The following is a 26,864-nucleotide window of genomic DNA, read 5'->3' as shown; positions in this document are numbered from 1 at the left end:
TAATTGTCGCGCAGTCGCGTATAGTAGACATAATTGTCGCGCAGTCGCGTATGGTCAGACATAATTGTCGCGCATGCCCCCTATATAATTGTCGCGCAGTCGCGTATAGTCAGACATAATTGTCGCGCAGTCGCGTATGGTCAGACATAATTGTCGCGCATGCCCCTATATAATTGTCGCGCAGTCGCGTATGGTCAGACATAATTGTCGCGCATGGTCAGCATTAATTGTCGCGCAGTCGCGCATGTTCAGACATAATTGTCGCGCAGTCGCGCATGGTCAGACATAATTGTCGTGCATGCCCCCCTATAAAATTGTCGCGCAGTCGCGTAGTCGCGCAAGTTATGGGGGTATAACTGACCGGACCTATGTTTAGGCTGCTTGGTAGGCTGCTTGGTAGGTGGCTCAGGGGACGTGACGATGTTGTCAGACTCGGGCAGCGAGGGCTCGTAGGGGGGGCTGATGGGGTCATCGTCAGATGAAGGCGCGACGGCCTTCTGTTTTCCCTTGCCCTTTGCTTTACCCTTTGCAGTTCCCTTGACCAAGATCTTGGACGGGGCAATTGTCATTGCCTGGTCTGGGTTGTCAGGTGGGGCCGACTCAGCAGAGAAGCCCTGTCCAGCAATCAACAATGAGACGAGTAAGCATAGACGTGAACATGAAATGCCCACCAAGGTATTGTCATCCTCGACTCCCTCGACGAGCTCTATTTTGAGATCTTCAACATCGCCGTCGGAATTGAAGAACGCCTCGTTGTTACGAGCGAGATGACGCAGGCGAAGTCTTGCACTGTTCAATTCAAGGCCCTGTAATGAAATACGATGTAAGTATAACATGTTGTGATCCGTGTATAATTCCGCGATGGCGACAGACGCCATCGCGGAGCAGAGACCAGTGAGTATACACAATGTTACATGTAGCCCATCGTGTATAATTCCGCGATGGCGACAGACGCCATCGCGGAACACAGAGGTGCGTGGTATGTGTCAAGTTGTACACCGTGAAAGGTGCATAATTCCGCGATGGCGTCTGTCGCCATCGCGGAATATAGGGTGGATATATAGGTAAACACTCACCGCAACTAGCAAGGCTAATGGCCTCGCTACATCAGCCGACAACTTGCTGTGCGAGCTTTCTCCTGCTTTCGCACACGCCATGTTCGAGATATAGGAGACGGCTTTTGTAATCGCCTCCCTGTCCATCGTCTCCAAGGCAAGCTTCGCCTGTGTTTGCTCAGCGTTTTTCGCGAAGGACTCGTGGATCCCTCTAGTGACTTTCGTCGGGTCTTCTTGGCTTTCGTCGAGGATGATGCCGTCCCACCATTTCCATCGCTTCTCAGTGATGAGTTTCATGTTTACCCAGGTCTGCTGCTTTATCGCCTTGTCAGCCAGACACATCTCTAACATCCTCCTCAGCGCAGCGATGGTACCATCTCTCAACAACTCAGGGCGATATCTCTCAGAGTAGAGACGCTCTAACGTGATCGCGTGGACCACTGGCGCGATGTCCCTCACGCTGTTTTTCAGCGAGGGATGCTGCCAATCCCACGAGGTAACGTGAAGGGCCATCATGCCCGGCAGTCTTTGAGGCTCGGTCGACATGCTCCTCGTCCTCGGGGCAGGACCTTTCCGCCTCTCTCCGATCAAATCTGTAAGCCCCGAGCTCGTGATCTTGTCGATGGCAGGCAGCGCATCGTACAGCGCATCGAACTCTTTTCGATCCTTCGGCCGAGGTTGCATCTGGCGATTTAATCTCGTCATCGTGTTGTTGAGACGCATCACTAACGACGTCCGGTACGTCCAAATGATGTTAGTGATCTGCAAATAATAACAGGTGAGTCTGATCGTTTCGTGACGTCTCCTCTCTGAGTGCTTACCTCGTAACGCAAGTCCACTCCCTCGAAACGCGCGTCGTTCTTGACGTTGTTCAACATCACCGTGGACCAGTCGTCCATGGTGTGTGTCTTGACGTGCAGGACCTTCCACGAATCCAGCAACGCCTCGAACCAACGGCAGATCTAGATGAAGGTGAGTTAGTCTACACACCATCTCCTCATGATCCTGTTCCTCTCACCTCCGCTATCCCAGTCTTCACCGTGGTCAAGTACGTCCACGCGTAGTCCAACATCATCCCTCCAAGGAGCGGTTCAGGTGCGTGGTTCGCACTAGCGTCTGGCGTTAATACTAACAGCAGGCGGGCCACGATCATGTCGAGGTGCTTGACAATCTTGTTCTCGCTGCCTCGACTCGTGGATCCCACACGCCACTTCCTTCGCAGGTGACCTATCAACGTCTCCCTGTACGTGCTCAAGGACACGATGTACTCGGACGTCATGACCCCGACCCCTTTCGACAAGTCGCGGAACGCCTGTCTCGCAGCAATGTCGAACGTCCCGATCCATTCGGCCCAGATGGTAATGTCGCCCTCTTGTTCTGGTGTGTACCCAGCGATCTGCTCACGCAATTCCTTTACCTTTGCAGCAGCTCCTGCGACGTTATGTTCGACATCGTCCAGGAGTTCTTCAATCGTCTTGAAGTCGGGGAACGGTTCCTCCGACGTCAGCTTCCTCAGAAGTGAGCATTGCGTGTGTATCCACGCAACATACAGCTGTAAGGTATGTCTTGTCATTATCATATTCTTTGTCTGACAATCTGCAGGTACTCACCCCAACGCACACATCAAGCGACTTCGACAGCCAAGTCACAGAGTACTCCCGACGGTGACGGAAGTGGGGGCCCAACGGCAGAAGCTCCGTCGAAAGAAGCAGGCAGAGCGGATCGTTCGAAAGCACCCTTTGCAAACGGGTGTTCTTCTCCTGCTCTTTCCTCAACTCGGTAAGACATTCTAACGCCTTTTCCTCTGGACTCCCATCGTCCACCTTGTCCTTGTATCGTCCTAACACCTTCTTGAAGATCGTGATGAGGACCTCCTCCTCCGTCTCTTTATATTCATGCAACGAATTGTTGCGACTAAGGTGCGCTGCGAGTGTATCTCCTTTTGCTAATAGCAGAGCTAAATAACACGATCAGCGTGTATTCGACAACCTAATAATTCCGCTATGGCTACAGTAGCCATAGCGGATCACAGAGGTATGTACCGTGCTCCGCGATGGCTACTGGCACCATCGCGGAATAGCACATAACGCACTGTACATATACGCGATGGCGACTGTCGCCATAGCGGAGCATGGGGATATGCACCATGCTCCGCTATGGCGGCAGTCGCCATCGCGGAATGAATGAGAATAAGGACAAGACAACTTACATTGATTGTAGACCACGACGCCCCACTTCCCAATATTCTCCATCTTCCCAAGGAGCACGCCCATCTGCTCGCGTAAGTCGTCCCATTGGGTAACGTGCTCAACTGATACGTTCGTCAGCCCAGAGATCTTGTCGCGCTTCTTCTCCAGCGACGCGTACTCGTCCTTTAACATATGGTGATACTTCTTTAACGCCGCCAGACGATGCTGGCCTGACGCAACGATGATCTTGTCTTGGTCTAAGATCTCCAGTTCTCGCACCGTGTCTGGCTCACTGAAATCTGCGGAGAGCGTAAGTCCTGTTTTCAAACGCTTCATGTCAATGATTATCGGAATCGCTGATGTCTCTTTCATAGACACAATCCCAGATTGCTGGAACGACACTATCAGCTTGTTCCGTTCGACCTCGTTCTCTGCTCGGTCGTTATAAACGCCGAACTTTAAACGCTTGGCCATCTTCAGTAAGTCGATCCATGCAACGCCAGCCTTGCATTTTCCAACTTGTGTATCCAGCTTCTGAGTAGCCTTCCCCACATCGTTCTGGGGCGTAATCGCCTCAATCGGCCTCGTATCTAAGTGCAGATGCAGGTTTGATCCGCCTGCGTCCTGATCACCAGTTAGACGCACATACAACACAACGTAAGTCTTCTTTTTCTATTTTAAAGCCTTTGATAACGTACTGCGTTGGTTTCTCCTTTCTTCGCTCTTTTTCCTCCCATCCTTCGTCGCAGATCAGTCAGTACGGCGTAGGTAGATCACTTTATCGTGGTGGTTGCGTCTGAAGGACGAGATTAATTTTTTCACCCTTTTTCCTGCTCCGTTCGCCTCATGTCCTTTTTTTCTGCCTCCGTTCGCCTCATGTTTTGCAATATCAGGTCCGCGAACACCACGTGACACACCACGTGACTCTTATATTTGACTTTGACTTTGCTCCGCGATGGCTAATGTAGCCATCGCGGAATGTTGTTTATTTACTTTGTATATATACACACATGCATTGTATATGTACACATTGCTCCGCTATGGCTACAGTAGCCATCGTGGAATATTGTGTACATACACAATACATGTGTATATACTATTAGCTTTTACGCTATGTACCTCTGTGTTTACGCTATATATATATGCTATATTCCGCTATGGCCACCGTTGCCAACGCTGACTTCACTACTCGTGTAGGTTTATATCAGTCATATTGTATAGAATGCTGCCATGTATTAGTGTAATGTTCATATAATGTCATGTATTGTCACATCATTGGCTCATTATATGCTTTATTCACATGTTTGGGCTGTGTGGTCCGGACCAATATGTCTTAATATTTATATCACAAGTAAAATATCCTAACTTAACCACATGTTTAACCGAACCTATTTACAAGAATCGTATATCATCAGATTCTGAAGTTGACGACCCTGGCCATGCTGGCCCCCCACACATTGATTTTAACAGCCTTCATATGACCTGCTTGACTTCAGACATGACTCATTTTAGAGGTTATTGGACCATACAAACATGTTGGTCATGCCATATTTCTCTCTAAAAATCATGTTCCAAATTTGACTACAACCCCTGTCATGCCCCTCCACCCAAAGATCGATTTTTTCAGCCTTCATATGGCTTGCTTGGCTGTAGCTAGGACTCTTTCTAGAGGTTATTGGACCATCTGAATACATTTGTGAAGCCATAATTGCACAATAAAATCAAATTCCAAAGTTGACCCCCTAGGCCATGCTGGCCCCCCCACACATCGATTTTTACAGCCTTCATGTGACTTGCCTGGCATCATGTAGGACTTGATTCCAAGGTTATTGAACACTCCGAAAAGGATGGTTGAGCCAGAATTAGACGAAGAAATCAAATGCTGGAGTTGACCCCCTAGGGCATGCAAGCCTCCCCCACATATCGATTTTTACAGCCTTCATATGACTCGCAAGGGTTGATGTAGGACTCGTTTCCGAGGTTATTGAACACTCTGAAAAGGATGGTCGAGCCAGATTTGCATGAGAAAATCAAATTCCGAAGTTGACCACCAAGGCCATGCTCCCCCACCCAAAGATCGATTTTTTCAGCCTCCATATGGCTTGCTTTTCTTTAGGTAGGACTTGTTCTATAGGTTATTGGACCATACAAACACGTTGGTCGAGCCAGATTTCCCTCTAAAAATCATGTTCCAAAGTTGGCTGCCCCTGACATCCTCCCCCCACCCAAAGATCGATTTTTTCAGCCTTCATATGGCTTGCTTGGCTTTAGCTAGGACTCGTTCTTGAGGTTATTTGACCATCTGAAGACGTTGGTCGAGCCGGATTTTGCTCTAAAAATCATCTTCCAAAGTTGGCCACCAAGGCCATGCTCCCTCACCCAAAGATCGATTTTTCTAGACTTCATATGACTAGCCTGTCCTTCAAAAGCATTTTTCCTGGGGGTTATTGAGCCCTCTGAACACGATGGTGAAGCCAGAATTGCCCGGAAAAATCGTGTTCCTGAGATATACAGGGTCCTCCCCCTCCTCCTGACCTCATATATGTCACTATCCCGGTGTTCCGCCTCAATACCGATACCGAAAACATCTCTCCTAGGGTATTTGAGGCCTCTGAATCGATTGGGAATGGTCTCAGACCTTCCGGAGGTCGGCATTCATGTGATATGGGAGGTAGGCTCAAATATCAGTATTTTGGACATATCTCCACAACCGAACCGCCGTTTTTCTTAATTGTTGGCTCATATCCATCCCAGAAGTACCCTCCATGATATGTACCAGCCCACCAAAAGATATTTTTTTACAAGTTTGAAACCTATTTCTGTTTTGACCCTATAAATCCAATGGTGCCCAAAATTAGCGATCCGCACGAAATTGCCGCAATCACGGTTAAGTTTGGTACTCCGGTAAATGCGGCGATGTACCCTGATGTAACTCGTCCCACAGAACTGCACGCATTTAAAATCACAAGCTAGCGATCGTATCAGTAAAAAAACCACTCGCATAATGCTAGATCTCACTGAGTAGAACGAAAATATGATGCTGTTATCATGCTTGATAGAGTCGAGTTGAAGAAAGAATAGCGGGTAGTAGAAGCCAATCTGGAAAAGAAATGCCCTGCATAACAAGTCGTCATTGGGAGAAATCCAAGAGATGCTGTGTTGCAGGTCTTACCCTGCTACCATGAAAATGAATGGAACATCACGAAGACATCTTCTAGCCGCCGCGATGTAGTTCACCGGTGTTGCAGGAGGATCAAGGCGAGTGCGCATACACAAGCATGCAATCAAAAGGAGCGCGCTAACCAACCCTGCACTTGCACGCACGCCATTGGCAAATCCAAGGTGACCATTCAGGAGGTTATTGAGCATAATCGGATGGACGATTGCACCCAACGATGAGCCCAAGGTGGCGAACGTCATAACCAGCGTGCGCTTCCGTCTGAAATAATGCGAGACGACAGCCAGGCTTGGGACGTACAGAAGCCCCAACGCAATACCCGAGCCTAAGCCTTGAGTAAGGAGTATCTATATCAAGTCAGAACATGAAACACATCAGAAAGCCGGAGGACATCACCTGGTAGTATTGATCGGGCTTCGCAAATGATAGCGTGAAGAGAGATAGACTCTGCAGAAGCGATCCGGTAATGACGAGATGGTAGCTAGGTAGGCCTGCTGAGTACCGTCTCCGACACACTCGCACAATCAGGCTACACTCACAAATAACCCCGATCATATAGTGAGCCTGCTATAAGGCTTACAGCGGTGCCTAAAAACGCATTGAAGCTCCCGATACATCTGCAAGAAACCTTAAAGATACCCACCGTAGAGAAGCCAGTAAAACTTACGAAATAGTAAATGATGTCTCATTTGTGAGGTAATACTGAGTGTAGAAGTCTGGAGGACAAGCCGTTTGGATTAGGTTCCATCCTCACTTTCGTGATTAGCAATACCTTGGTAGACACCAAATGAAGTCGTATAACTGTTAACCATCAGAGCGCCATTCTTCACCGACAATAGAGCACAACGCTTACCCCCAACCACAGAACAGTATAAGAAACCTAAAGAAAACAAGTAAGAGCCAGCCCCGCCAAAATCGAGTCTCCTTACGATCCAAAAGCAGTGGACCAAGCCGCAAGACCACCTTCTGGAAATTCTTGCAAATCTGAAAGAAGGGCGGAGTGCTTGGAGACTGGGTATTCAACTTCCAGTTCCTCTGACCCCCCTTTGTGCTCTTGGGCAGCCCGTGGTTCCGTAAAAAGTGTTTGAGGTTTAGTTTCGACTGCCATACGTTAATTGGGACGGGTGACAGCAGGAGATGTACATATACATAGAGGCCTGAGCGCTACGATAATCGTTTCATTAATTGCATGCTGCAACCTGAGGGTGACGTTTGACCCATAAATATTTGCGTGCTGGACGATCCATCGACCAATATATTCCTGTACATCAGCTTCGCACACGACCCACTGATCAAGACGCCGTTGATTTTACATAGGCGATAAAATTGACAGCATCTTCAAAGCAATAGGCCGCAATAGCAACCGGCCAAACCTAAAAATCTCTGCATACAGAAGCGGCTTCGAGATCGTAATGGTCGAAGACTGAGAGCTACGAATCACATTGGTGGATTGTTGGCGGATGACGATTGTTTGGCCATGTCATTGGCGACTTGGAATTCTTTTTCAAAAGTCCGCTGTGTTGATCAGAACTGAGAGCACACACCATATTGAAACGACCGAATGCCACAGTCCACGCATGCCCTTCGAAAGTTCAGTTTACGAATGTGTGGGTACCGCATGACACGGAATTGCATTCTCGATGTTCACCCATTTGCGGAGTTAGAGAAGGCAGCCGCTAGGAAGACGAGAGGGTGACTCCTATCGACGGACTCCACCTCGCATTGAAGAAGCAGCATGCTATTCAGGACATCAGCGCTTAATATATGGATATGCCCTGTCCTAGCATAAACGCAGACTCACTGAGAACTCTATTGGCAGGTCTCCGTTTTGATACTGTCTTAGACCAGGATTCGAAACTTCTAGTGAACTTGAATAATATCCGGACCAAACTACCTTAGCAAAAACCGACATGTGGTTTCAGTCCTCGTTGTTGCATGCAGCGAGCAAGAAGGGGCAGGCATTTCTGCTAGTGGACAGGGTGCACTACTGACGTCGGATGCATCGTTGAAGGGCGTGATGCCAATGAGGAACACAGAAGCAGAATGCATCCCTAGAGAGCAGTGGGATACATCACGCTGCATGGGACCGGAGGCATGCATCATGCATCATTCATGCATCAAACAACGTTAGCGAGACCTGTGAGAGTACACCCGCCTGTCATGCTTGAAACACGACCGCGGGAACCTACAGCCCAATGCATGTGGTTAGTAATAGGCGGCCTGTGTGCCATGCGAGATAAGCAGAATCCAGATCGAATTCTTACTCAGTGTCACCGTGATACAATATTTGTTGCCGCAGGGCGCAGGTAGGACACTTCGTGAATAGCTCTGCGTTTGACACATTCATTGACGTATCCTAGGAATTCGAAGGAGATGCTCGAGGGTTAATTAAGATGCAGGATCAGAGATTGAATTGTGCTGAAGTTCATGATGGTTTGTCACTCACGAGTCAGCGGGGATTCAATATTCAATATTCAACGGCGATTCGCGAACCTTCAAAATACACCGCGTGACACTATGACAGTGGAGCAACATTTTTAGCAGAATAACAAGCATTTTGTCGAATTCGAGCCTACTCATTTTCTCGCTTGTATGGCGTCAAGAAGTTCTTCGGTCTGATGTAGCTGTCGTCATACAAGGAGAAGAAAAGGGAGCGCTGACTGAATCGAGAAGGTCGTCGTCGATGTCTCGCATCGGACAAGCAACATATGTAAACGTTGGTTTCTTGAAAATTTACCGCGTTTCTGAGCTCTGACTACACCTAAATTTGGTAGGGAAATACTGTTAGTGTGGAGGTTCCGACACACGAGCCAGTGTTGCACATCGCAACGCAGTGTGCACTGCGAGTGCCACGTGCCGCATGCTGTAGTTCCGTCCTTTACAATCCGTCTGCTTCAGGACTTTACAGGCAGTGCACTGCAGTGTTTCGTGAATCAACCATATTTTCAGGCTTCGTCCGTGATCGACTTCCACCTTTGGGCCAGGAGTCGAGCCACCCAGAACACCCCTAGGACCCGGGAGCCTAGACAAACCTCATGGTCAGTGAAATGCTACAGGTTGTCAGCAATAGTATGTGCCATCTTCGTTCAGTACTAGCACGTACATATGATTTCCCAAAGCCGTTCTTCTGACATTTTATTTCATCATTACTCTGTTTCATTTCACGATATGCTCCGTCCATGATCCACTCGATGGTACCCTTCCACCCTCAGATGGAAGCCAAGCCAACCAGAACACCCCCAGGACCCGGGAGAGAGACGCCCAGTGGAGTGCAACAAGTCGTCGTTACTGGTACCCGATACACATCTCCGCCCATCAAGTATTCACGATTCTTTCCAAGCCGTTCTCGCGACCGATCTCACTATTGGCATCCGAAAGATTCCCAATGGCTTCCGTGTGACAGAAAAGGGTGATGTGCTGTACATCAGACAAGTAACAACCCTGGTACACGTAGACCAGGCGATTGTATGTCTAGTTAGCCTTGCTGGCGTTCGTGAGGTTTGCGTTCGTATTCACATACTATGGTAAATATAAACAATGACATCAAAGCAAACCAGGAATGAACAAGCAACGTTTTCCAGCAACCCTATTTTCGGAGCTTTGTCCTAGAACGAACATCAAATACAATTCATTGCGATAAGCGACGCATTGATAATACAACATGGCGCGAATTCATTCATCTTTTTTCATTTTAACTCGTTGCCCTCCTCAGGAGATTAGAGCTTGCTTCCGCTAAGACCCTCCGTGAACCTTTTCTCAGCCTCATCAAAGTTGATAACGCTCCAAATGGCATTCAGGTACTATAAATGTGATCAATGAAGTGTATCTCACCCCAACGAAGAATGATAACTCACATCAACCTTAACGTTGAGATACTGAAGGTAGAAAGCATGCTCCCAGATGTCAACCCCAATGATAGGGATGAGAGTCAGAAGCGGGTCCTGGTTTGCGGTCGTGGAGATCTCGAGGCGCTTGGTGGATGGGTTCAAACCCTGAACGCAAAGCGCGGTGAGCACTACATCAGTCATGCGCGATGGCACAGGGAACTTACGAGCCAGCCCCATCCAGAGCCTTGGATACCAGCAGTAGTGGCATTGAACTCCTTCTTGAGCGCATCGAGCGACCCGAAGGACTGCTCGATGGCATCCTTGAGGGGACCGGCCTTCAGGGAACCACCGTTACCCTTGCCCTCACTGGAGGCAGGCGCGAGGTTCTTCCAGAAGAGTGAGTGGTTGATGTGACCTAAGCACGTGAAATGAATAACGTGAGATTGCGATCGATGACGAGCGATAAGATAACACCCGTGACGCGATGATCTGAGCGCATGGGATAAGTTATGAAGACTTACCACCACCGTTGAACTTGAGTGCTGCCTGGAGGGCAATGCGCTCTCTGGGGGTAGAGCTCTTTGCGTAGCTAGCCTCGGCAGCGTTGAGAGCGTTCACATATGTTTGATGGTGCTTCTTGTGGTGAAGCTCCATGATCTGCCTCGAGATGAAGGGCTCGAGAGCATCGTAGGCGTATGGGAGATCGGGGAGAGTGTGTTGGGACATGATAATTTTGACGTGTCAGAGAGTCAGTGGTGGTTGAATGAGTTCAAGAGAGTGGGAATTTGATAGGAGGACTGATATCATCCATTTATCTCAGTTGTCGTTTGTTTACCAACGCCGGCGCGCCGCATACGCGCTAGCGGGTCACAGTGGCACCACTCTAGCCCACGCTGGCACTCGGAAAATGATAACAAGTGAATTTTGTCATGATTGACCTGATTCTTGAGCACGTCATGTAATCGTACAGATGACATCACATACATCACATATGTAGTAGTAATACACAAAAGGTACTGAAATCAGGCCAGATATACTTATACTCCGATACATACAGCAATTAGTCACCTATCAATAATCAGACAGAGGGAGGACTTTTCCTACATGGGTTCTTGCGAATCAGCGCTGACAAAACATAGAGGGGGGACATTCAAACACACCAATATTCGCATAAGGACTTCTCTTGCGGCGTCCGAGCAGATCGATATCACCACTATCAAAGAACGAGTACCCGGCTAAGAATACAAGTATCAGTAAGCTTACGAAGAGCTGCGCATGGCCAAATGACTCACGCATGGTGTCCTCGTAGTCACTCCCCGATTCGTCTGATCCGTAACCGTGGCCGTTACTAATCGGCCGACCAGTCTTGGAGTCACGGAGGATGCCAGCGTGATCAACAAATGGGGCAGGGCGTTCATTTGCGGAGCGATGGAGCTGTATTAAGATCCTCTGAACCTCTAGCAAATATCCTTGGAGGGTATCCAGGAATCTACGCGTTTGTAGATGCTTCGATGAAGCGACGCTGTGAGTGCATTCGTCAGCATCAATTGCATGACAACAGAAATTACGACATACACGCTTATCCCGTTCTCTTTAATGATATACCCAATGCCATACCCATCAGCCGCAACAGGCCCGAATCCAAACAAGCGCAATGCAGGGTTTCCGCAGTTTGAAGTGGACAAGATAGAGGTACTTAGTAGACTCCAGCCCGGGTCAGCGAAGATTGACGGGAGGGTCTTCTGAGTAGCACCGTTCGGGATTGGATCGTCAGGAGATGGATCGAGATTTCCTGTCACCTGGCGCTGATGCAAGCAGTACAATGCATACAGGTGTCTGCAAGCCGCATAAGTACTGAAATAAAGTTAACAGGAGAACCGACCGGTCTTGGCCCAAGCCCTCGCTACACTCCTTCGTAAGTTTTACGTGTCGCTCGCAGGCCTTGCGCAATTTGCGGATCTTCTCGTCAGGTAAACACTCTGAGAAAAATGCCTAAATAGACAAACCTGTCAGAAAGAAGGACTGGATGATCATACGGGCGCTTACATTCGTAAATTCGACACTCTCTGGTTGCACTGTCCGAATCGCTTCAGTCCTCCCATGAAGGAAGGCCTTCGTCATCGCAGGTTCGTAAGTACATTCCGTTCTCCCTATCGTATCGTCAGCGTAGTTTTCAGAATCTGAAAAGCGCATCCTGACCATAAAGTCCGAAGTATGCCGCTTGGAAAGCCATCTGCACGAACGCATCGGGGCTGAATCCATGACTCGTGATGAAATTCTTTCCATAGCCCTTGAACTCAAATGCCTGGCAATCATTCTGACATATAAGGTCACTCAGCCGCGTCTCAGCATATCGAATGCCGACTCGAATTGAGGGAGTCAGGGTCCACATGAGTTTGGCAGGCGAGGTATCATATGAGAAACTTTGAGAGGGTATCAATGATTTGCCGTTGTTGCCGTTTGGTATCGACTTGGGAGGCCTGTATGATTTGGCGTGTGGTGAAAGGGGTGCATGGAATAGTGTGGGTGCGGAAGGATTAATTGAGCGCGCAAGCAGCATTAGGCCTTCAGTGAAGACATCTGCGGCAAATCTGATAATAATATGAGCATATTAGAAAACGAGTATATTAGAAAACGAGTTTGAGGGCGACTGGGACGTACCTCAGAACCGTGTGGCCGTCAACGCCGGTATGTTCAAAATTGATACCGGCAGCACCATCCGCACACACAATGATTTGTAGCTTGATCGAATAACGAATGAGACCGATTATCGACAATGTTCGTGATGATTGACTCACTTTGTCATACCACCGATTGGTGCACGTGCCAACCTGTACACCCTCCTGCAGGTCATAAGTTCCGCAGAGGAAATTGCTGCACAGAGCAGCAAGGTCTTCTCCCTTTTCACCGTTTCGAGCGAGCGCGCCGATGCCATCGCGGCCTGGAGCTGCATCATCTAGGCAGACCACAAACAATGCATCGTCGACCAGGCGCAAGCAAGCTGCATTGGTCTTGTCCTGGGCGATTTCATGTCGAAGGGAAGACCAAGTCTTTCGGTTCTCAGTAGTGAGAACGCCGATAGCCGTGCGAGCAACCTTAATAAGTCAAGTTAAAGCAAGTAGATAAGTATTGCCCAATAAACCTTCACCTCAGTGACCGGGGTCTTGTCGGCGTCCTTGCAGATGGCTTGGAGATTGCGAAGAACCTCGCGCTCTGTCATCAGTGGTCGGTTGTCCTCATCAAGAACATCAAACCAATCTAGTGAAAAATTAGTGGATGTATGCACAGGCTAGTGTGTGACGCTAACAGAACTGTCCTCTCCGCAAAACTACAATATGGCGAGCCGCATCATTCACAAGCATTTTGCAGCCGCGCTAACCGAACGGTTCGGTTCAATCTTGAATTCGGAAGTAATGATGCGAAACATACCTCCGTTGGTATACGAGCAGTCCCGAACAATCTACTGTACTGATCCATGTCTAGCGGACGGCCACGTACGGCATCGGGGTCGAGTCGACCTTGGCGGAGATCATGAATAAAGCCTAATGACGACATGATAAGAGCCGTAGCGCGGGGTAGCTGAGAGCCCCGGTCTGGGGTAGGATCATTCCTGCCGGCGGTGGAGTTAGAGAGGGTCATGAAAGTCAATCACATGAAACGTACTCCAGGACAAAAAACGGGTTGAGAGCGAGTACTACAGGATCGCTGTGCGAGAGATAGCTTTCATACCTACCCAAAAGTATGAGATGCCCATAAATTGAAGCGCCTTCAGGCGAAACAAAAGATACTCACCAGAAGTCCTCGATGTAGCTGCGAAAGATTCGCAAGGGAAGATATAGAAAGCCATGATGAAAAGGCAGTGCGATCAGCGATGGACAAAACTTACCTCGCCTTCTCTTTAGCCCACTCATTCAATCTCTCCTGCAGAGCGGGACCTTCGCCACCTAAGAAAGTTCGAACGGCATGCTGAGTGGCAGCATGTTCCTTATCATCCTGGAGACCTCGAAGAGCGGTCAAGTAGCGCTTGCAGGTGTCATCAAGAGATGGAACTGGGAGCTTAGGTAGGGTATGCTGGTTCGCAAATGTGCGTCCAGGGGGCGGAGTAGTCGGGCGGAAGGTTGTCATTTGACTTGCCATCATATTGACGGTGGCAGAGAAAGAGAAGGAAAGAGGAGAGTACACCGTATACACCGGGTGCTAAGTCTTTTGACGGCTTCTTGTAGTTTCTGGAGTGAGCATGACAGATTAGGCTTTGATTTGAAAGTGCGGAGCTAGGGAACAGCGTGACCACGCATGGCTGTATCTCTCCATCAGCGCTACCTCTCAGTACTCAGCTCTAACATGAATGTTACCTACTGATCAGAATTATCTGTACAATCCATCAAGCCAAATCAATTGGGGACTTACAGCGGCCATTTACTGAGATTCAACTTCAGTCTTGGCACATGTGCGCTCAAACTCCATCTCATACATATTCGGGTACCTCAGCGCTTGGGCGGCTACCAGGATAACACAAGGTTCCAAGTTGTCAACAAGACAGGGTACGGGTCGTTCTGAACCGTTCTCTGGCCGAAGTTACTGCGGCAAAATCACCTCTAATCTATCCAGTGCTGCGGCGACAAGTGGCATCCGTACTACAGCACAAGCTAATTTGGACTACTCTACTTTCAAACCAAGGTGCTGCTCGCACTCATGCAGTCGCCCACAAACTTGTTTTACCATTTCATCACTCACATTCGCCACCGAAAACCTAATCCAGCGCTCCCAGTCCGTCTTCGACTGTCCATGTGACTCAAGGTCAGACCCGACGCTATCATCGCAGAAGAACTGCATGGGAAGGGTCAAGACGCCAAGCTCTTCCGCAAGCCGCTCGCATAATGTGATTGCAGGGATCCCAACAAAAGGGTGCTTTACAAAGGCGAAGTAACCGCCTTGGGAACCAATCGTCCAGCCAGGAGGGAGATGCGTGCGGAAGATATCGTGGCGTATTTTAAGCGATCGAGCACTGGTTTGGATTGACTGGCGCAATGTAGGCAGCATGCCAGGAGAGGCGAGAGCGAGTTGTGGAGGGCGTGGCGCACAGATTTGTAGGCAATCAAGTGTGGTGGTGACATGTTTCAAGAGGTCGGGTGACGCTGCAATCAAACCCAGCCGATGTCCAGGGAAGCAGTAAGACTTGGAAAAGGAGAAGAGATGGATTACGTTCGACCTCCATGACCAAAAGGACTTCAATATGCCAGTCTGAGATGGAGAGAAAAGGGTATGCGGGGGCATGGTATCCACAAAATCTCGGTAGGTCTCATCAAGGATGAGAGCAATATTGTGTTTCTGTGCGAGCTCGGCGAACATTGAAATCAGGGCGGGAGAGTAAATTGCACCTGTCTGCATGGTGTTTATAAGATGACAGACATCAACAAGAACAGGAGACGAACTGGGTTGTTTGGCGTCACGAGCGCAATCGCTTTTGTCCGAGGATTGATTAGCTTCTCGCAGTCGCTTGTTGAAGGCAGGAAGCCCTCATCAGCGCGGGTACATAGCGGTATGGTTTTGATGCCGAGAAGATTCAGGCTCATTCTAGGCAGGTGATCAGGCAAATGGGAGCAGACTCAGCGAGTAAACTACCATACTGGTGGTTGAAATACCTATCAAACATCTTTTTAGCAAAAGAACGAAGGAGAGACGAAAAATTTACCATGGAACTGGCAGGATAATCTCATCTCCTGGATCAGCAAGACACATCACAGTCGCGACGAATGCCATATTGCACCCAGACGTGATAGCAATGTCGTCTTGGGTAACATCCATATCTCGTCCGTACACTGTTTTCATCTCCTCCGCAAAGGCAGAACGAAGGGTAGATTCTCCAAGAACATGGCAGTACCCTGATGTTGCTGGAGAAGACGACGTGTGTGAAAGAGCCTCGAGAAGGACTTTGGGCGGAGGACTTCCTGGAACACCTTGCGACATGTCCAGCAAGGGTCGTGTTTTTGTCGGCTTGTACTTTGCTGCCCATGATTTTGCGTGTGGAATGCTGCGGCATTTCTCCAGTCAGATAAGTTTTATGCAATGGGCTCGTGTGATTACATACGGAGGAGATATTGTGCTCAAGACTCCACGTGACAACCGGAATGACAACGAAGACAACATGAGCAACGATGTATCGTGTGCACCACTGTCCCCACTTTTGGTGCAACAAATATACGATGGGACAGGTCAAAGTTCAACCTCAGTGAGCATGGGAAGAACGGTTAAGTACATGGATTAAACTTACCACCCTCCCTCATGGCGCTCCGTTCCATATTCACCAACGTGGTCAGACATCATTTAATGGATCAACGTTGCAACGTTGAGCGCAATTCTATAGCTGAGTCGAAATCCCGTTTTTGGTGTTTTTGTATGATCCGAATGGAGAACTTCAATGGACGGTCAAGCAGCTGGCATTGAGCTGGCAATATGTGCAAGTTACTAGGTAACTAGGACCATGTACTCTCCAGAGTCTCCACCTTCCACCACAGGTTTATGTCCTGCTGCCGAGACTTCTTGTCACAGACAAGGTTCGACCCTGTTGATGCGCAAAATCCTGATAAGGTGAACTCAAACTCTTGAATAAGGGGGATATAAGCGGCTGCCACGTATCCCATCCCCACCGTCCACGATTTCAACGAAAACTCTTGCACGTTTGGATCATGCAATTGATATCTAGGAACAATTCACCTTCGGTAACTTCTATGATCCGTATGTGGCTTGCGAGAGACTCACCACCTACAGTTGACAATGGAGGATGAGGCTTTGGAGTTATACCCAGATGAGTGGGGTGCGCCGCTATTTGATGCTACAAACGAGAAGGTACGAGTGAATCAGTCTAGATCGCGTTCGTGCGCTCAACAGGTCTCGATTGCTACTAGGAAGTCCTCCAGTTATTTGATCATTATGTTACCAACCACTTGCCGACTTATCTGTTATATATCGAGGACTCGGAGATGAGGATAGTGGGACGCGGAGAGCTGAGAAAATTCATCAAGCCAAGAATACCCAACAGTGACGAGCTAGATAAGATACAGTCCTCCCAAGATGCCATACATGAGCTTGTCAAACCCGTGCTCAAGTATGCTATCTTTTCGCACCGGTGGTTGCGCGAGGGCGAACCCACTTTCCAGGATATCCGTCACGGAAGGGAGTGCGGCAGCGATGGGTTTCAGAAGCTCTCGAGATTCTGCGAAAAGGCAAGGGAACTTGGATGCCGGCTGGCATGGTCGGATACCTGCTGCATCGACAAGACGAACAGTACGGAGCTCGATGAGGCCATTCGCTCGATGTTCAGGTGGTACCGTAACGCAAATATCTGCATTGTGCACCTCGCAGACTCCTTGGATGTGCAGCAGATGAAGAATGACGTTTGGTTTACGAGAGGGTGGACTTTACAGGAACTCCTCGCGTCCCTTTCGATTAAATTCTTTAACAAGGATTGGGAACCTCTGTGCCATACGGGCCTAGCGAACGAAAAGCATGACGTTCAACTCATGAGCGACATATCAACAATCACTAGTATTCCAATCAAAGACCTCCAGTACTTTTCCCCTGGGCCAACTCAAATTCGTAAAAAGATGTTATGGGCGTCCAAACGCACGACAACCAGGGTGGAAGATGCAGCGTACTCCCTCGTCGGGATCTTCGACATTTGCATGCCGACTGCATACGGAGAAGGAGAATGGGCCTTCCATCGTTTGATGGAGGTCATTATCCAGAGATGCGATGAATGGGATATTCTTGCGTGGGCGGGGCCATCTTCCAGTCATGGTTTTAGCGCTGCCATCCCCAGATCGCCACGCTGCTACTGCCCATTCGACGCGCCCAACTTTCCGGAGGAGCGGAATGATGAACAAAACCGGGAGGTACATGGCGATAATAAGTTCGTGTTGACACGCCAGGGCTTGCAGATCAAGCTCGTAGTTACTTGTGGCTCGTTAGAGCTACAACACGATGGAACATATCGACTCATCGTGCCTCCTAGATACACGACAAGTGTCCCATTTGCTCCAGTAGTCGTACAGACATCTCGCTCCATCGACAAATACCGTGAGTTCGCGCTGGGAATAGTCAACTATGAACGAGGTCAGCACCGCGGGGAGGAAGTCGGGGTGCTTTATCCTCAGAAAGACTACCTCTGTTTGCTACTGGGTCGTACTGGGGAGGAAAAAGAATTGCGCAAGGTGAATACAAGCAATGTGCTTACTGTACATACGACATTCTCTGGGTGGGGCAGCTTCGAATCGCTTGTTGTAGTATGGTTGTAAATTGCCACAATGAATGTCCGGTGTTTGCGTTCATGTAAAACCTTCTACTTACATGGATATGGATGTATGTTACTACCTACATTGATTGTGAACCTGCCACAATCAAAGTTTTCAGCAGCACATTCTGAAAATCTTGAATTATTTGTTATGAGGTCAATTGAAATGCGTCAGAGCATGTTCTAAAATAGTCCAAAAGATGTCCTGTAGACGTATCATGACAAACACTTCAAATGAAAGAAAATCGCAAATGGGCTGAGTCGATCAGTCAACATGTATAGCAAGCCTCACCGGAGATGAACAACTCGGCACTCATTCAGAGAACATATATCAACGAATGACAGCTCCAGAGACGTCAGAAAACCAAGCACGTTGATCTTTGGGTGATGCCCAATCGGACTCGTGTCCTGAACGATCACAATGTGTCAATACGAGGAACCGATTGAAAACGAACACCAGTTGCCGCCTGGAAACAAGCAAGGGAAGTATTCGCGCACCTCCAAAAAACGTTTGAAAATGCATGCCCTTGATATGTGATGCCTCGTCCTCTCGGAAAATCAGCCCCTTTGCGTGAATCACACATACGCCGTTAATCCAAAGCTGGAGTTCACCTATAGTGCAATAATCAGCATTACCCCCAGCGATAACCATAGCTTACCATCAGCTTTGCCGATATCGTTGAGTTTAACACGTTGGGCTATGGTTGTCCAGATACCTGGCCCAAAGGTCCAAGCGCCATTTCCAACCGAAATCCCATAATCAGGGTTGATTTTAGAGTTGGGGGGAACAGCAAGAAGTGATTTTGTATTTGTCTCGTTCATAGGTAGATATGCGTATATTTCTCCTTTCCCATCGCGCCTAGGTAGACGTAGGGAAACGAGGGAGGAAAGGGGATAGTAGGTGCCACTCACCTCCACATGAGACGAACATCAAAGCACTTGCAACGATTGTTCTGCCGTCCACCAGAGCATCTATAGGCCGCGTCGCCGATACCACCATCTGAGATTGTGCATCAACATTACATCCAAGACACTTATCGGGGGCACGCACACATCCCTGGCAATTTGCCTCCTTTGACCCACTCCCAACCCTTCTCAAACATTACCCGGTATCCAAAAACCGCTTCTTTTGCGCCCGCGTCCAGCAATGATACGATTTCTTTAGGTCCACCGAAATAAAATCCCAATCCACCAGGAATCTCTGTTTTCGGGCTGCAGGAACCCTTGGGATACTTGGCCTCCCAAGCAATCTGAGGATCATATGATGACGGATCTAGAGGTGGCGGCGGGCATACAACCTCATGGGTCAAGGAGTGTGTGATTTTGTGTATCCCAATAGGAGAATCTGCGAGCGGGACTGAGATGATATTGGGCTCGACTGAGGGCGAGAAGGTTGTGAATCCTAGCTTGAAGCTGCTGATTGGGAGCAACTGTGAAAAGGGCGAAAGCATACTCAATTCCGCCCCCGTTATACACTACGCCGTCGAGCTGGCAAGAAATACGAAGGGCAGTGTGAGCAATAGCAAACATGAATGATGCGATTGCGTTATTAACTTGTGAAATTCTGAATGAATTCAAGACCCATTCTAGGGTTAGGGTTTATTTGCTGACCAAGCGAGAACGCGTAGTGTGTTATACATACGACACAAGTTACCGTCACTTGCCACTACTAGCACTGCCCAGTCGCTTCAATCTGACAGCGTAAGGTAATCGCTTTTCTGCAGGCCAATCTTCAAGTTCAGGATATTCTCTCCAAAACACAGGACATGCTACCACTCTTTGGGGATAATAGACGCCGCGAGATCAATCTTGGCGGATCGAGCTCGGTCACTACCTCTCAAGCAGCTATCTTGAATCAGGCCAGAGCTCGAAGAATAGAGAGGGAAACTGTCCGCAAACGACAAGAGAGTGCAGTTATAATCCAGGCTTGGTGGCGTGGCGTCACTGATGCCAGAAGGGTCCGCCAGGAACTTCGTGAACAGTTCACAGCGGATATCACAGGACTCACTGGCCTCCGATGTCTCGTCCTCATCGGACAAGACGACGATATCCTCGATAGATGGGCTGCGGAGGTTCTTTCTCAAGGTTCGCAGCTTCTGTATAATGCCATGCTCCCACCAGCTTATCATTCAATAGGTTCGCTGTTCAGCCTTGCCCATGGCCACGATCGAGAACACTGGCTTGTATTGATGCGCCAGGTTTTCTTTCTACTCCTCCGCTCTGTTTCTGATCGTCCAAGGTTTCGATAAATATTATCTGCCTCTTGTGTACGCTAACCCGATCCAGATCTGAACTCTCATGCCTTCAAGTCTTGTGCACCCTCTTGAATCCGGCAGCCGCCGTTGAAGCATTGGGATTTTCTGGTAATCAGCTCACTGTGAGCATCACCGAATATGCTGTGAGACATGACTTGTATCAATATCTTGCCCGTTCAATACAATCCATTGTGAGTTTCCCTGACCCCAACTTCTGTACATCGTTTATATTTTACACAGGGTCCGGAGACCAAAAATGCCCCTACACTACCTTTCTTTGTGGAACTCATATATCGCCCGCTTAACACATTAGAACGCTCGTCGGAGGCATTTTTGTATTGTTTTCAGTTGTTCACCATTCATATACTCACTATCCCTCTTCTCCCAAATCGAATCCCGATCTCATCACTTACAGCCCTTTCCGCGAAACTTCCTCTATCTTCATTATCAGTCTTGTCGACCTCCATCACTGACTTTGTCTCCACAATCCCTCTCCCATCTCATGTGCATCTTATAGCTAACCTGTACGCGTTTACCTCCCCAAGATACGCGATTCTACCTCTTTCGTCTTTGAAGACATATCTTCAGCTCATGACCGCCTCACTGAGCATCCTGCCTGTGCATGCGCTCGATCCACTATCAGCATCCGATGCCCGCACCCCCGCAATGTCTTGGGCCGACGATGGTGACTCGGAATCAGAACAACCACAAGTCACAGTTGTTGCATCCTTTGCACCGGCACCAATGTTGCCTCCGCTGGATGCTCGGACACAGAAACGCCTCCAGATCCTTCCGAGTCCTACGCACTTGAATGCCTTGTTGAAGGCAGCTCAGCTTGATCGTGGCGCACTCCCCGATCTTGTCTCGTGGCTTGTTGGCTTGTGCACGGTATGGCCTACCCGGAAGGACAAAATACTCAGTACACTACTGCTATATGGAGGGGGTGGGCTTGTGCGCGAGATTTACCGTGACTATGTACGAAGCTCTCCACTCGGGAAAGATGAGAACATGTCATCCTTGATGGGTTCGTCTTCGCGCTTCCTCCGGTGGATCATACTGATAGTAATTAAGACCAATCACTGGCGTCAGCATGGCCACCTCTACTATTGCTCACCGAGCTGTATACTCAATCTCTCTTGACGATGGGTGATGACGAATTTTTCTCCAACTCTCGGACGTCGTTGACTTTGGATGAATTGGTCACTTTTTCTCGTGCACTGTTTAACATCGCGTTCGCTCTATACTGGCGGGATGACCAGACGAAGATCCAAGAGGGCGGTGTGCCAGGTCTGAATCTCCGTTGGGTAGCTGTACGAGACAAGATAACGAAATGTTTGCAAGCTATCCATGCACGGGAGTAAGCCCCCACTTACCATCGCAGTTGCTCAGTAATTCACACCAACTTGGCGTCTTTCAGCTCCCGCAAACCATTCATGCCAGAGAATCATTGGCATGTAAGCTCTCAGATCGACATGAACTCTTTCATAGATGCTGCTGTGTGCGTCGCACCTCTGAATCTATCATCTCCAACTCGTGCTGACCGTCGTCTTCACAGGTTCGAAGAACAACAACTCGATGCGCCGCGGGCCTTGACGAAGAGACAGGTCTCGTACTTTTCTCCTCGGCTTGGGGTCCTCAACAATATTCCGTTTGCTATCCCATTCGAGACTCGTGTTTTGATTTTCCGGCGCTTCGTAGAAAATGATAAGTGGAACCGCAACAGAGATCCACGCGGACGGATCGATGTATCCATTCGCCGAGGCCACATCGCGCAAGACGGGTACGACAGACTGGCTGAAGCAGATCTAAGGGCACCCATCGCGATCACATTCATCGATCAATTTGGAGAGCCAGAGTGCGTATGAAGCATACATTTGTCCAATGTACAGTTGCTGATGAGAGTGGCCATTCGTTAGGGCCGGAATTGATGGCGGCGGCGTGTTCAAGGAGTTTTTTACTTCCTTGTGCAAGGAAGTGTTTGATACAGACCGCGGACTATGGCTGGCGAACAAGAGGAATGAGATCTACCCTAATCCCCACTCGTACGCCACGGAACGTATGTTGGCCGCACATCTGCTCTTTGGTACTCACACTCACGTTCATATCCGATGCAGCGCACAATTTGAACTGGTATCGCTTCATCGGACGAATTCTGGGCAAGGCGCTTTATAAGGGCATCCTCGTCGAAGTCGCATTTGCAGGTTTTTTCCTGGCCAAGGTAATCGCATGTCCTTTATGGTAGCCTGCCACGTTATTGATCATCGATAAAGTGGCTAGACAAACAAAGTTTTCTGGACGACCTTGCTTCTCTTGATCCTGATTTGTACCAGGGTCTCATATTCCTCAAGAACTACACCGGAAATGTGGAAGACCTCGCATTGAACTTCACGGTTGCGATCGAAGGTTGGTTATTACTGACATGTGGGCTTGGATTGTTTTCTGATGCGGGATGCCGGCAGAGTTTGGGGTTGCCAAAGCTGTCGACCTCATACCAGACGGCAGCAACGTCCCGGTCACCCGGGAGAATCGGCTTCAATACATCTACCTTACTTCCCACTACAGGTTGAGCAAGCAGATCAAGCTCCAGAGCGAGGCGTTCTTCGAGGGTCTTTCTGATATGATAGACCCCAAATGGCTTCGGTATGTCATGATCATAAATAATTCTGCCTGAACCGTTGACGTAGCTCCTTTCAGAATGTTCAATCAGCAGGAACTTCAGATATTGCTAGGTGGCGTGAACGCACCTGTGGATGTGCAGGATTTGAGAGCGCATACCCAATACGGGGGCTTGTATGATAATGACGAACCAACCATACAGACGTTCTGGAAGGTCAGTATGCTCAAGGGCTGCGACTGTATTATTAACCTTTATTTGTAGGTCATGGAGGATTTCGATCAAGAACAACGACGGTTATTCTTGAGATTCGTCACAAGCTGTAGTCGACCGCCACTTCTGTGAGTTCATAGCTTCCATTGTTACTTGCCGTTATATGGCTTAATTGTTTTTAGGGGCTTTAAGCAGCTAAACCCTCTATTTGCCATACGCGACGCAGGCAGTGACCAACACCGATTACCAACTTCAAGTACCTGCGTGAACCTCTTGAAGGTGAAATGACCTTGTGTTGACAATTATAGCGTAACTAATTGGTCCCGAATCAGCTGCCCAGATATACAAGCGAAAAAGTACTCCACGACAAGCTTCTGCAGGCAATCTCCTCCGGCGCTGGCTTCGATCTCTCGTAGTACCAATCTCACCCACTGTATGGTTGTTGCTGTATCACGGTTGGTATATACAGCTGTACAACATCTTGTGATCAGATAGATTACAACTTCACGTCGTATTACTATGGGACCGTTTTTCTGCCTCCAAGGGCGGCATAGATGTTATTTTCTCCTTTACCATCAAGCCTTTCCTCCTTGAAGTAGTTCGATATAAGGAAGGCGACATCTGTCAGACGTGTCAGCTGAAACAAATTCTTTGCTTGAAATTGTCTAGCTATACCAAGTGATTGCTCAAAATTGAGTCGGGGGTCACAGAACGACTTCGTTGAGGTCAAGGGTAAGAAGAGTAACTGAACACAAACGCAGTCTGGCACACCTGGTATCTGAGACCCAGTTGTTCCTCGCTGAGCTCCATGCTTCCACCAAGACACTCTGTCACGCTGAAGCCTTCGTCGTTAAGCTCGCCTGTGAACTCAAGACTCACTCCACCGAGCCGAGAACCGCATGCAGCATGGATACTGATACAGGAAGTCAGCTCACTGATGATCGTCCCAAAGTTGCGTGTTTTGAAGCCGCTGCTGGATGTGAGTGTGCTTGGAGTAACTTAGTTCCTGATTCACATCATCGAGGACGTAAACGTACTTTCCATGCATGGGATCACACACCCATGCGACCGGGTGTCCGGAGCGCTTCACGGATTTGATGTGGCCAGCGAGGTGATCTCCGATCTTAATAGCTTGGTCAAAGGCTGTTGGAGAGAATCGGGAATGAATGACGCACTTTACCTGCTCCATACCTGGTGATGAGGGTCACGCGACCAATCTCTTTGTTTGGATTTACGACTATGAAGAGACGTAAAATAAGTATAACGTTCTGCGAGACGTACGGCCTGAACCGTGCATACTTTCTAGGAGCCTGATGAGCTCCTCATTTTCTAATGAAGGTCCAACCTTGATGCCGATGGGATTGCGGATCCCTCGAAAATATTCGATATGGGCGCCATCCAGTTGCCGCGTACGGTCGCCAACCCATAGAAAGTGGGCGGAAGTATTGTAGAAGCTCTTTTCCTTCGGAGATGTTCCTGACTCAGGAATATTGACTTCCCGCGTCATTGCTTGCTCCCAGTCAAGCATCAACCCTTCATGACTGTAATTTCCGATGTCATTAATTTGATCCGCCAAACTATGACATGCTGCCAGGAGACTGACCTGGTGTAGAAATCAACCTCGCCTAGAACACCCCGACCACCGCCGCGGTCAAAGGGTACATTTTCCTTGCCTGAGTCTGCCCCTATCGTGTGGCTGAAGTCGAGCGCGTCAGAAAGACCTTCGGTGATTTTTTCGAACTCGCTTCTGCGATTGAGGTAATACTCAAAATCAGGGGTGCTATACGAGCGAGAATATACTGACCGTAGTGCTGGCGAACGGACATGAGAGAGTGACCAGTCCCGTGGGTGATGCAATGAAGCAAATCCGGATGTGAGGAGCCCACGAACATAATTGAGGGTGGCGGTTGAATAAAAGTAGGCACTAGTATAAAGAAGGATGTTCACGTTGATCATGATAAGCTAGTTAAGGGCAAACCTGAGGAGCCTTTCAGGATCGGGTGTTCGATCGTTGGGATCAAACCTGCTAAATGTTCAGTCTTCAATCATGATGGGTTCTCTCGTTGGGTACCCATTGACGTTGTCACCACTGCGATGGGAATTGGAGTCAAATGATGTCTGTCTCAATGACTGAATTGGCCATTTGCACACCGGAAGCTCAGAACCTCTCTATTGTCGATTATTTCTGTCCCACTGCTCCTGGGTTTGGCATATTGTCCAGCAATGCGTCCGATGCGTACCTGAATTGCGAAAGCTTATTGTGAGAATATGCCCGGGTCAATCAGGAATCATGGCATGCATCTTCAACGCACCACTGGGAGACGTCCACCCCAAATGAGAATGAGAGAAAATGAAAGTATCAACCCGATTTTTGACGATATGTTTTGCTTCCGAACGCTGAGTACGTCACAATTTGAGAATTGATTGGCTCACTTGAGTACATGCGTCAAAAATTTCTGCGCAATCTCCCGCATGGAGCAAGAAGGCCTCGTTCCGTTGCACTGCACCTAACTGAAAGCGAAGGCGCTCAATCTAGAAGGCAGTAAAAACACAGGAGCAGGTAGAAGTACTGATTACCGACTTCTGCCGGCGTCACTAAGGGGGGTAGAGCATGTATTTTTGTCAAGACTCTGTTCGATAGAAAATAAAGTGAGTTGCGGATGTGTAAATCACAGTTTGATCACAGCTGTGAAACAGACCTTTCGAGATGTTGTTTGTCAGGGTAATCCACTATCTGATATGTAAATCAAACATGTGGTGTGAACCCGGATCGTCAATCGTGCTAAACCTGGACGATGATATTCCCACCTGAGCGGCTGACTTCGACTTCCATGAAGAGGGACACCACTTTAAGTCTGCCATCGATGTGAAGAGATCGGTACGATCTATGGTAGCTAGTGGCAAGAGCACTCGTGCTCAATCGGATCAAACCCGAACGGTGAGTCAATCGTTGAGGTGACTGAGTCATCAGATCGATAATCACGTTCTACTAGTGACTACATCATGTGCATGCAGCAAATGTAAAAGGGATGCTATCGATGAATATGAATGTTCAACGTCACTGCACAGCCAATTGGCCTCAGTCCAGAGAGTACTAGTGGCTGTTTTGGCATGTTAACGTTGTTGCGTAGGCGTTCGTTAACCGACACCGGTAAGCCCATTCAAATGTCATGCGGCAGTAAAATTGACACAGAACTTACGAAATCTTTCACCCCCAGACCCGGCGGCCACTGTTTGTTGGAG

The 26,864-nt window shown here is 48.6% G+C and overlaps 9 protein-coding genes across 9 annotated transcripts; 2 read left to right on the top strand and 7 right to left on the bottom strand.

The window, feature by feature from the left end:
* Positions 1-248: 248 nt before the first annotated feature.
* On the bottom strand, positions 249-4,122 carry DEU56DRAFT_757826 (uncharacterized protein; the record flags this gene model as incomplete). The annotated part of the gene is made up of 9 exons (XM_041350173.1): positions 249-614; positions 672-806; positions 1,077-1,817; positions 1,877-2,017; positions 2,074-2,607; positions 2,666-3,012; positions 3,265-3,868; positions 3,943-3,982; positions 4,067-4,122. The coding sequence occupies 9 exons, from the start codon at positions 4,120-4,122 to the stop codon at positions 249-251; spliced, it is 2,964 nt and encodes a 987-aa protein (XP_041206394.1).
* A 1,900-nt stretch (positions 4,123-6,022) lies between these two features.
* Positions 6,023-7,706, bottom strand: DEU56DRAFT_466434 (major facilitator superfamily domain-containing protein). Its single transcript, XM_041346361.1, has 9 exons — positions 7,352-7,706; positions 7,276-7,302; positions 7,195-7,223; positions 7,090-7,138; positions 6,962-7,039; positions 6,819-6,903; positions 6,417-6,769; positions 6,263-6,359; positions 6,023-6,213 (listed from the first exon to the last, which is right to left on the bottom strand). The coding sequence occupies exons 1-9, from the start codon at positions 7,528-7,530 to the stop codon at positions 6,058-6,060; spliced, it is 1,053 nt and encodes a 350-aa protein (XP_041206393.1). The 5' UTR covers positions 7,531-7,706; the 3' UTR covers positions 6,023-6,057.
* Positions 7,707-9,746: 2,040 nt separating this feature from the next.
* Positions 9,747-11,087, bottom strand: DEU56DRAFT_815435 (Manganese/iron superoxide dismutase). The gene is made up of 4 exons (XM_041353778.1): positions 10,771-11,087; positions 10,474-10,664; positions 10,277-10,414; positions 9,747-10,222 (listed from the first exon to the last, which is right to left on the bottom strand). The coding sequence occupies exons 1-4, from the start codon at positions 10,973-10,975 to the stop codon at positions 10,139-10,141; spliced, it is 618 nt and encodes a 205-aa protein (XP_041206392.1). The 5' UTR covers positions 10,976-11,087; the 3' UTR covers positions 9,747-10,138.
* Positions 11,088-11,171: 84 nt separating this feature from the next.
* Positions 11,172-14,627, bottom strand: DEU56DRAFT_815427 (carnitine acetyl transferase). Its single transcript, XM_041353777.1, has 15 exons — positions 14,136-14,627; positions 14,042-14,059; positions 13,913-13,978; positions 13,679-13,859; positions 13,557-13,623; positions 13,398-13,507; positions 13,048-13,344; positions 12,911-12,990; positions 12,449-12,840; positions 12,296-12,399; positions 12,132-12,241; positions 11,825-12,085; positions 11,542-11,771; positions 11,410-11,484; positions 11,172-11,349 (listed from the first exon to the last, which is right to left on the bottom strand). The coding sequence occupies exons 1-15, from the start codon at positions 14,387-14,389 to the stop codon at positions 11,321-11,323; spliced, it is 2,274 nt and encodes a 757-aa protein (XP_041206391.1). The 5' UTR covers positions 14,390-14,627; the 3' UTR covers positions 11,172-11,320.
* A 278-nt stretch (positions 14,628-14,905) lies between these two features.
* DEU56DRAFT_740581 (pyridoxal phosphate-dependent transferase) lies at positions 14,906-16,396 on the bottom strand (the record flags this gene model as incomplete). Its single annotated transcript, XM_041348825.1, has 5 exons — positions 14,906-15,631; positions 15,682-15,823; positions 15,877-15,891; positions 15,942-16,280; positions 16,338-16,396. The coding sequence occupies 5 exons, from the start codon at positions 16,394-16,396 to the stop codon at positions 14,906-14,908; spliced, it is 1,281 nt and encodes a 426-aa protein (XP_041206390.1).
* Positions 16,397-17,229: 833 nt separating this feature from the next.
* On the top strand, positions 17,230-18,024 carry DEU56DRAFT_740566 (heterokaryon incompatibility protein-domain-containing protein; the record flags this gene model as incomplete). The annotated part of the gene is made up of 1 exon (XM_041348821.1): positions 17,230-18,024. A coding segment is annotated over one exon (795 nt), but the record flags the coding sequence as incomplete, so codon positions are not given.
* Positions 18,025-18,870: 846 nt separating this feature from the next.
* On the bottom strand, positions 18,871-19,990 carry DEU56DRAFT_740555 (polysaccharide lyase family 14 protein; the record flags this gene model as incomplete). The annotated part of the gene is made up of 5 exons (XM_041348820.1): positions 18,871-18,947; positions 19,038-19,151; positions 19,199-19,398; positions 19,452-19,539; positions 19,591-19,990. 5 exons carry the CDS (start codon positions 19,988-19,990, stop codon positions 18,871-18,873), a joined length of 879 nt encoding a protein of 292 aa, XP_041206388.1.
* Positions 19,991-20,305: 315 nt separating this feature from the next.
* DEU56DRAFT_757820 (HECT-domain-containing protein) lies at positions 20,306-24,037 on the top strand (the record flags this gene model as incomplete). The annotated part of the gene is made up of 15 exons (XM_041350172.1): positions 20,306-20,624; positions 20,676-20,778; positions 20,826-20,985; positions 21,035-21,818; positions 21,884-22,151; positions 22,212-22,292; positions 22,350-22,649; positions 22,711-22,850; positions 22,909-23,012; positions 23,065-23,197; positions 23,254-23,434; positions 23,489-23,624; positions 23,673-23,749; positions 23,804-23,900; positions 23,954-24,037. 15 exons carry the CDS (start codon positions 20,306-20,308, stop codon positions 24,035-24,037), a joined length of 2,967 nt encoding a protein of 988 aa, XP_041206387.1.
* Positions 24,038-24,138: 101 nt separating this feature from the next.
* On the bottom strand, positions 24,139-26,483 carry DEU56DRAFT_740515 (DAHP synthetase; the record flags this gene model as incomplete). The annotated part of the gene is made up of 16 exons (XM_041348816.1): positions 24,139-24,242; positions 24,297-24,336; positions 24,393-24,609; positions 24,659-24,744; positions 24,797-24,858; positions 24,921-25,162; positions 25,225-25,368; positions 25,426-25,545; positions 25,600-25,644; positions 25,693-25,710; positions 25,773-25,861; positions 25,934-26,008; positions 26,055-26,153; positions 26,203-26,251; positions 26,321-26,355; positions 26,430-26,483. The coding sequence occupies 16 exons, from the start codon at positions 26,481-26,483 to the stop codon at positions 24,139-24,141; spliced, it is 1,479 nt and encodes a 492-aa protein (XP_041206386.1).
* Positions 26,484-26,864: the final 381 nt, after the last annotated feature.

Source organism: Suillus clintonianus (genome assembly GCF_016758775.1).
Source record: "Suillus clintonianus strain FC179 chromosome Unknown DEU56scaffold_58, whole genome shotgun sequence".
Taxonomy (NCBI): domain Eukaryota; kingdom Fungi; phylum Basidiomycota; class Agaricomycetes; order Boletales; family Suillaceae; genus Suillus; species Suillus clintonianus.
This window is presented reverse-complemented; position numbering and strand designations above follow the sequence as displayed.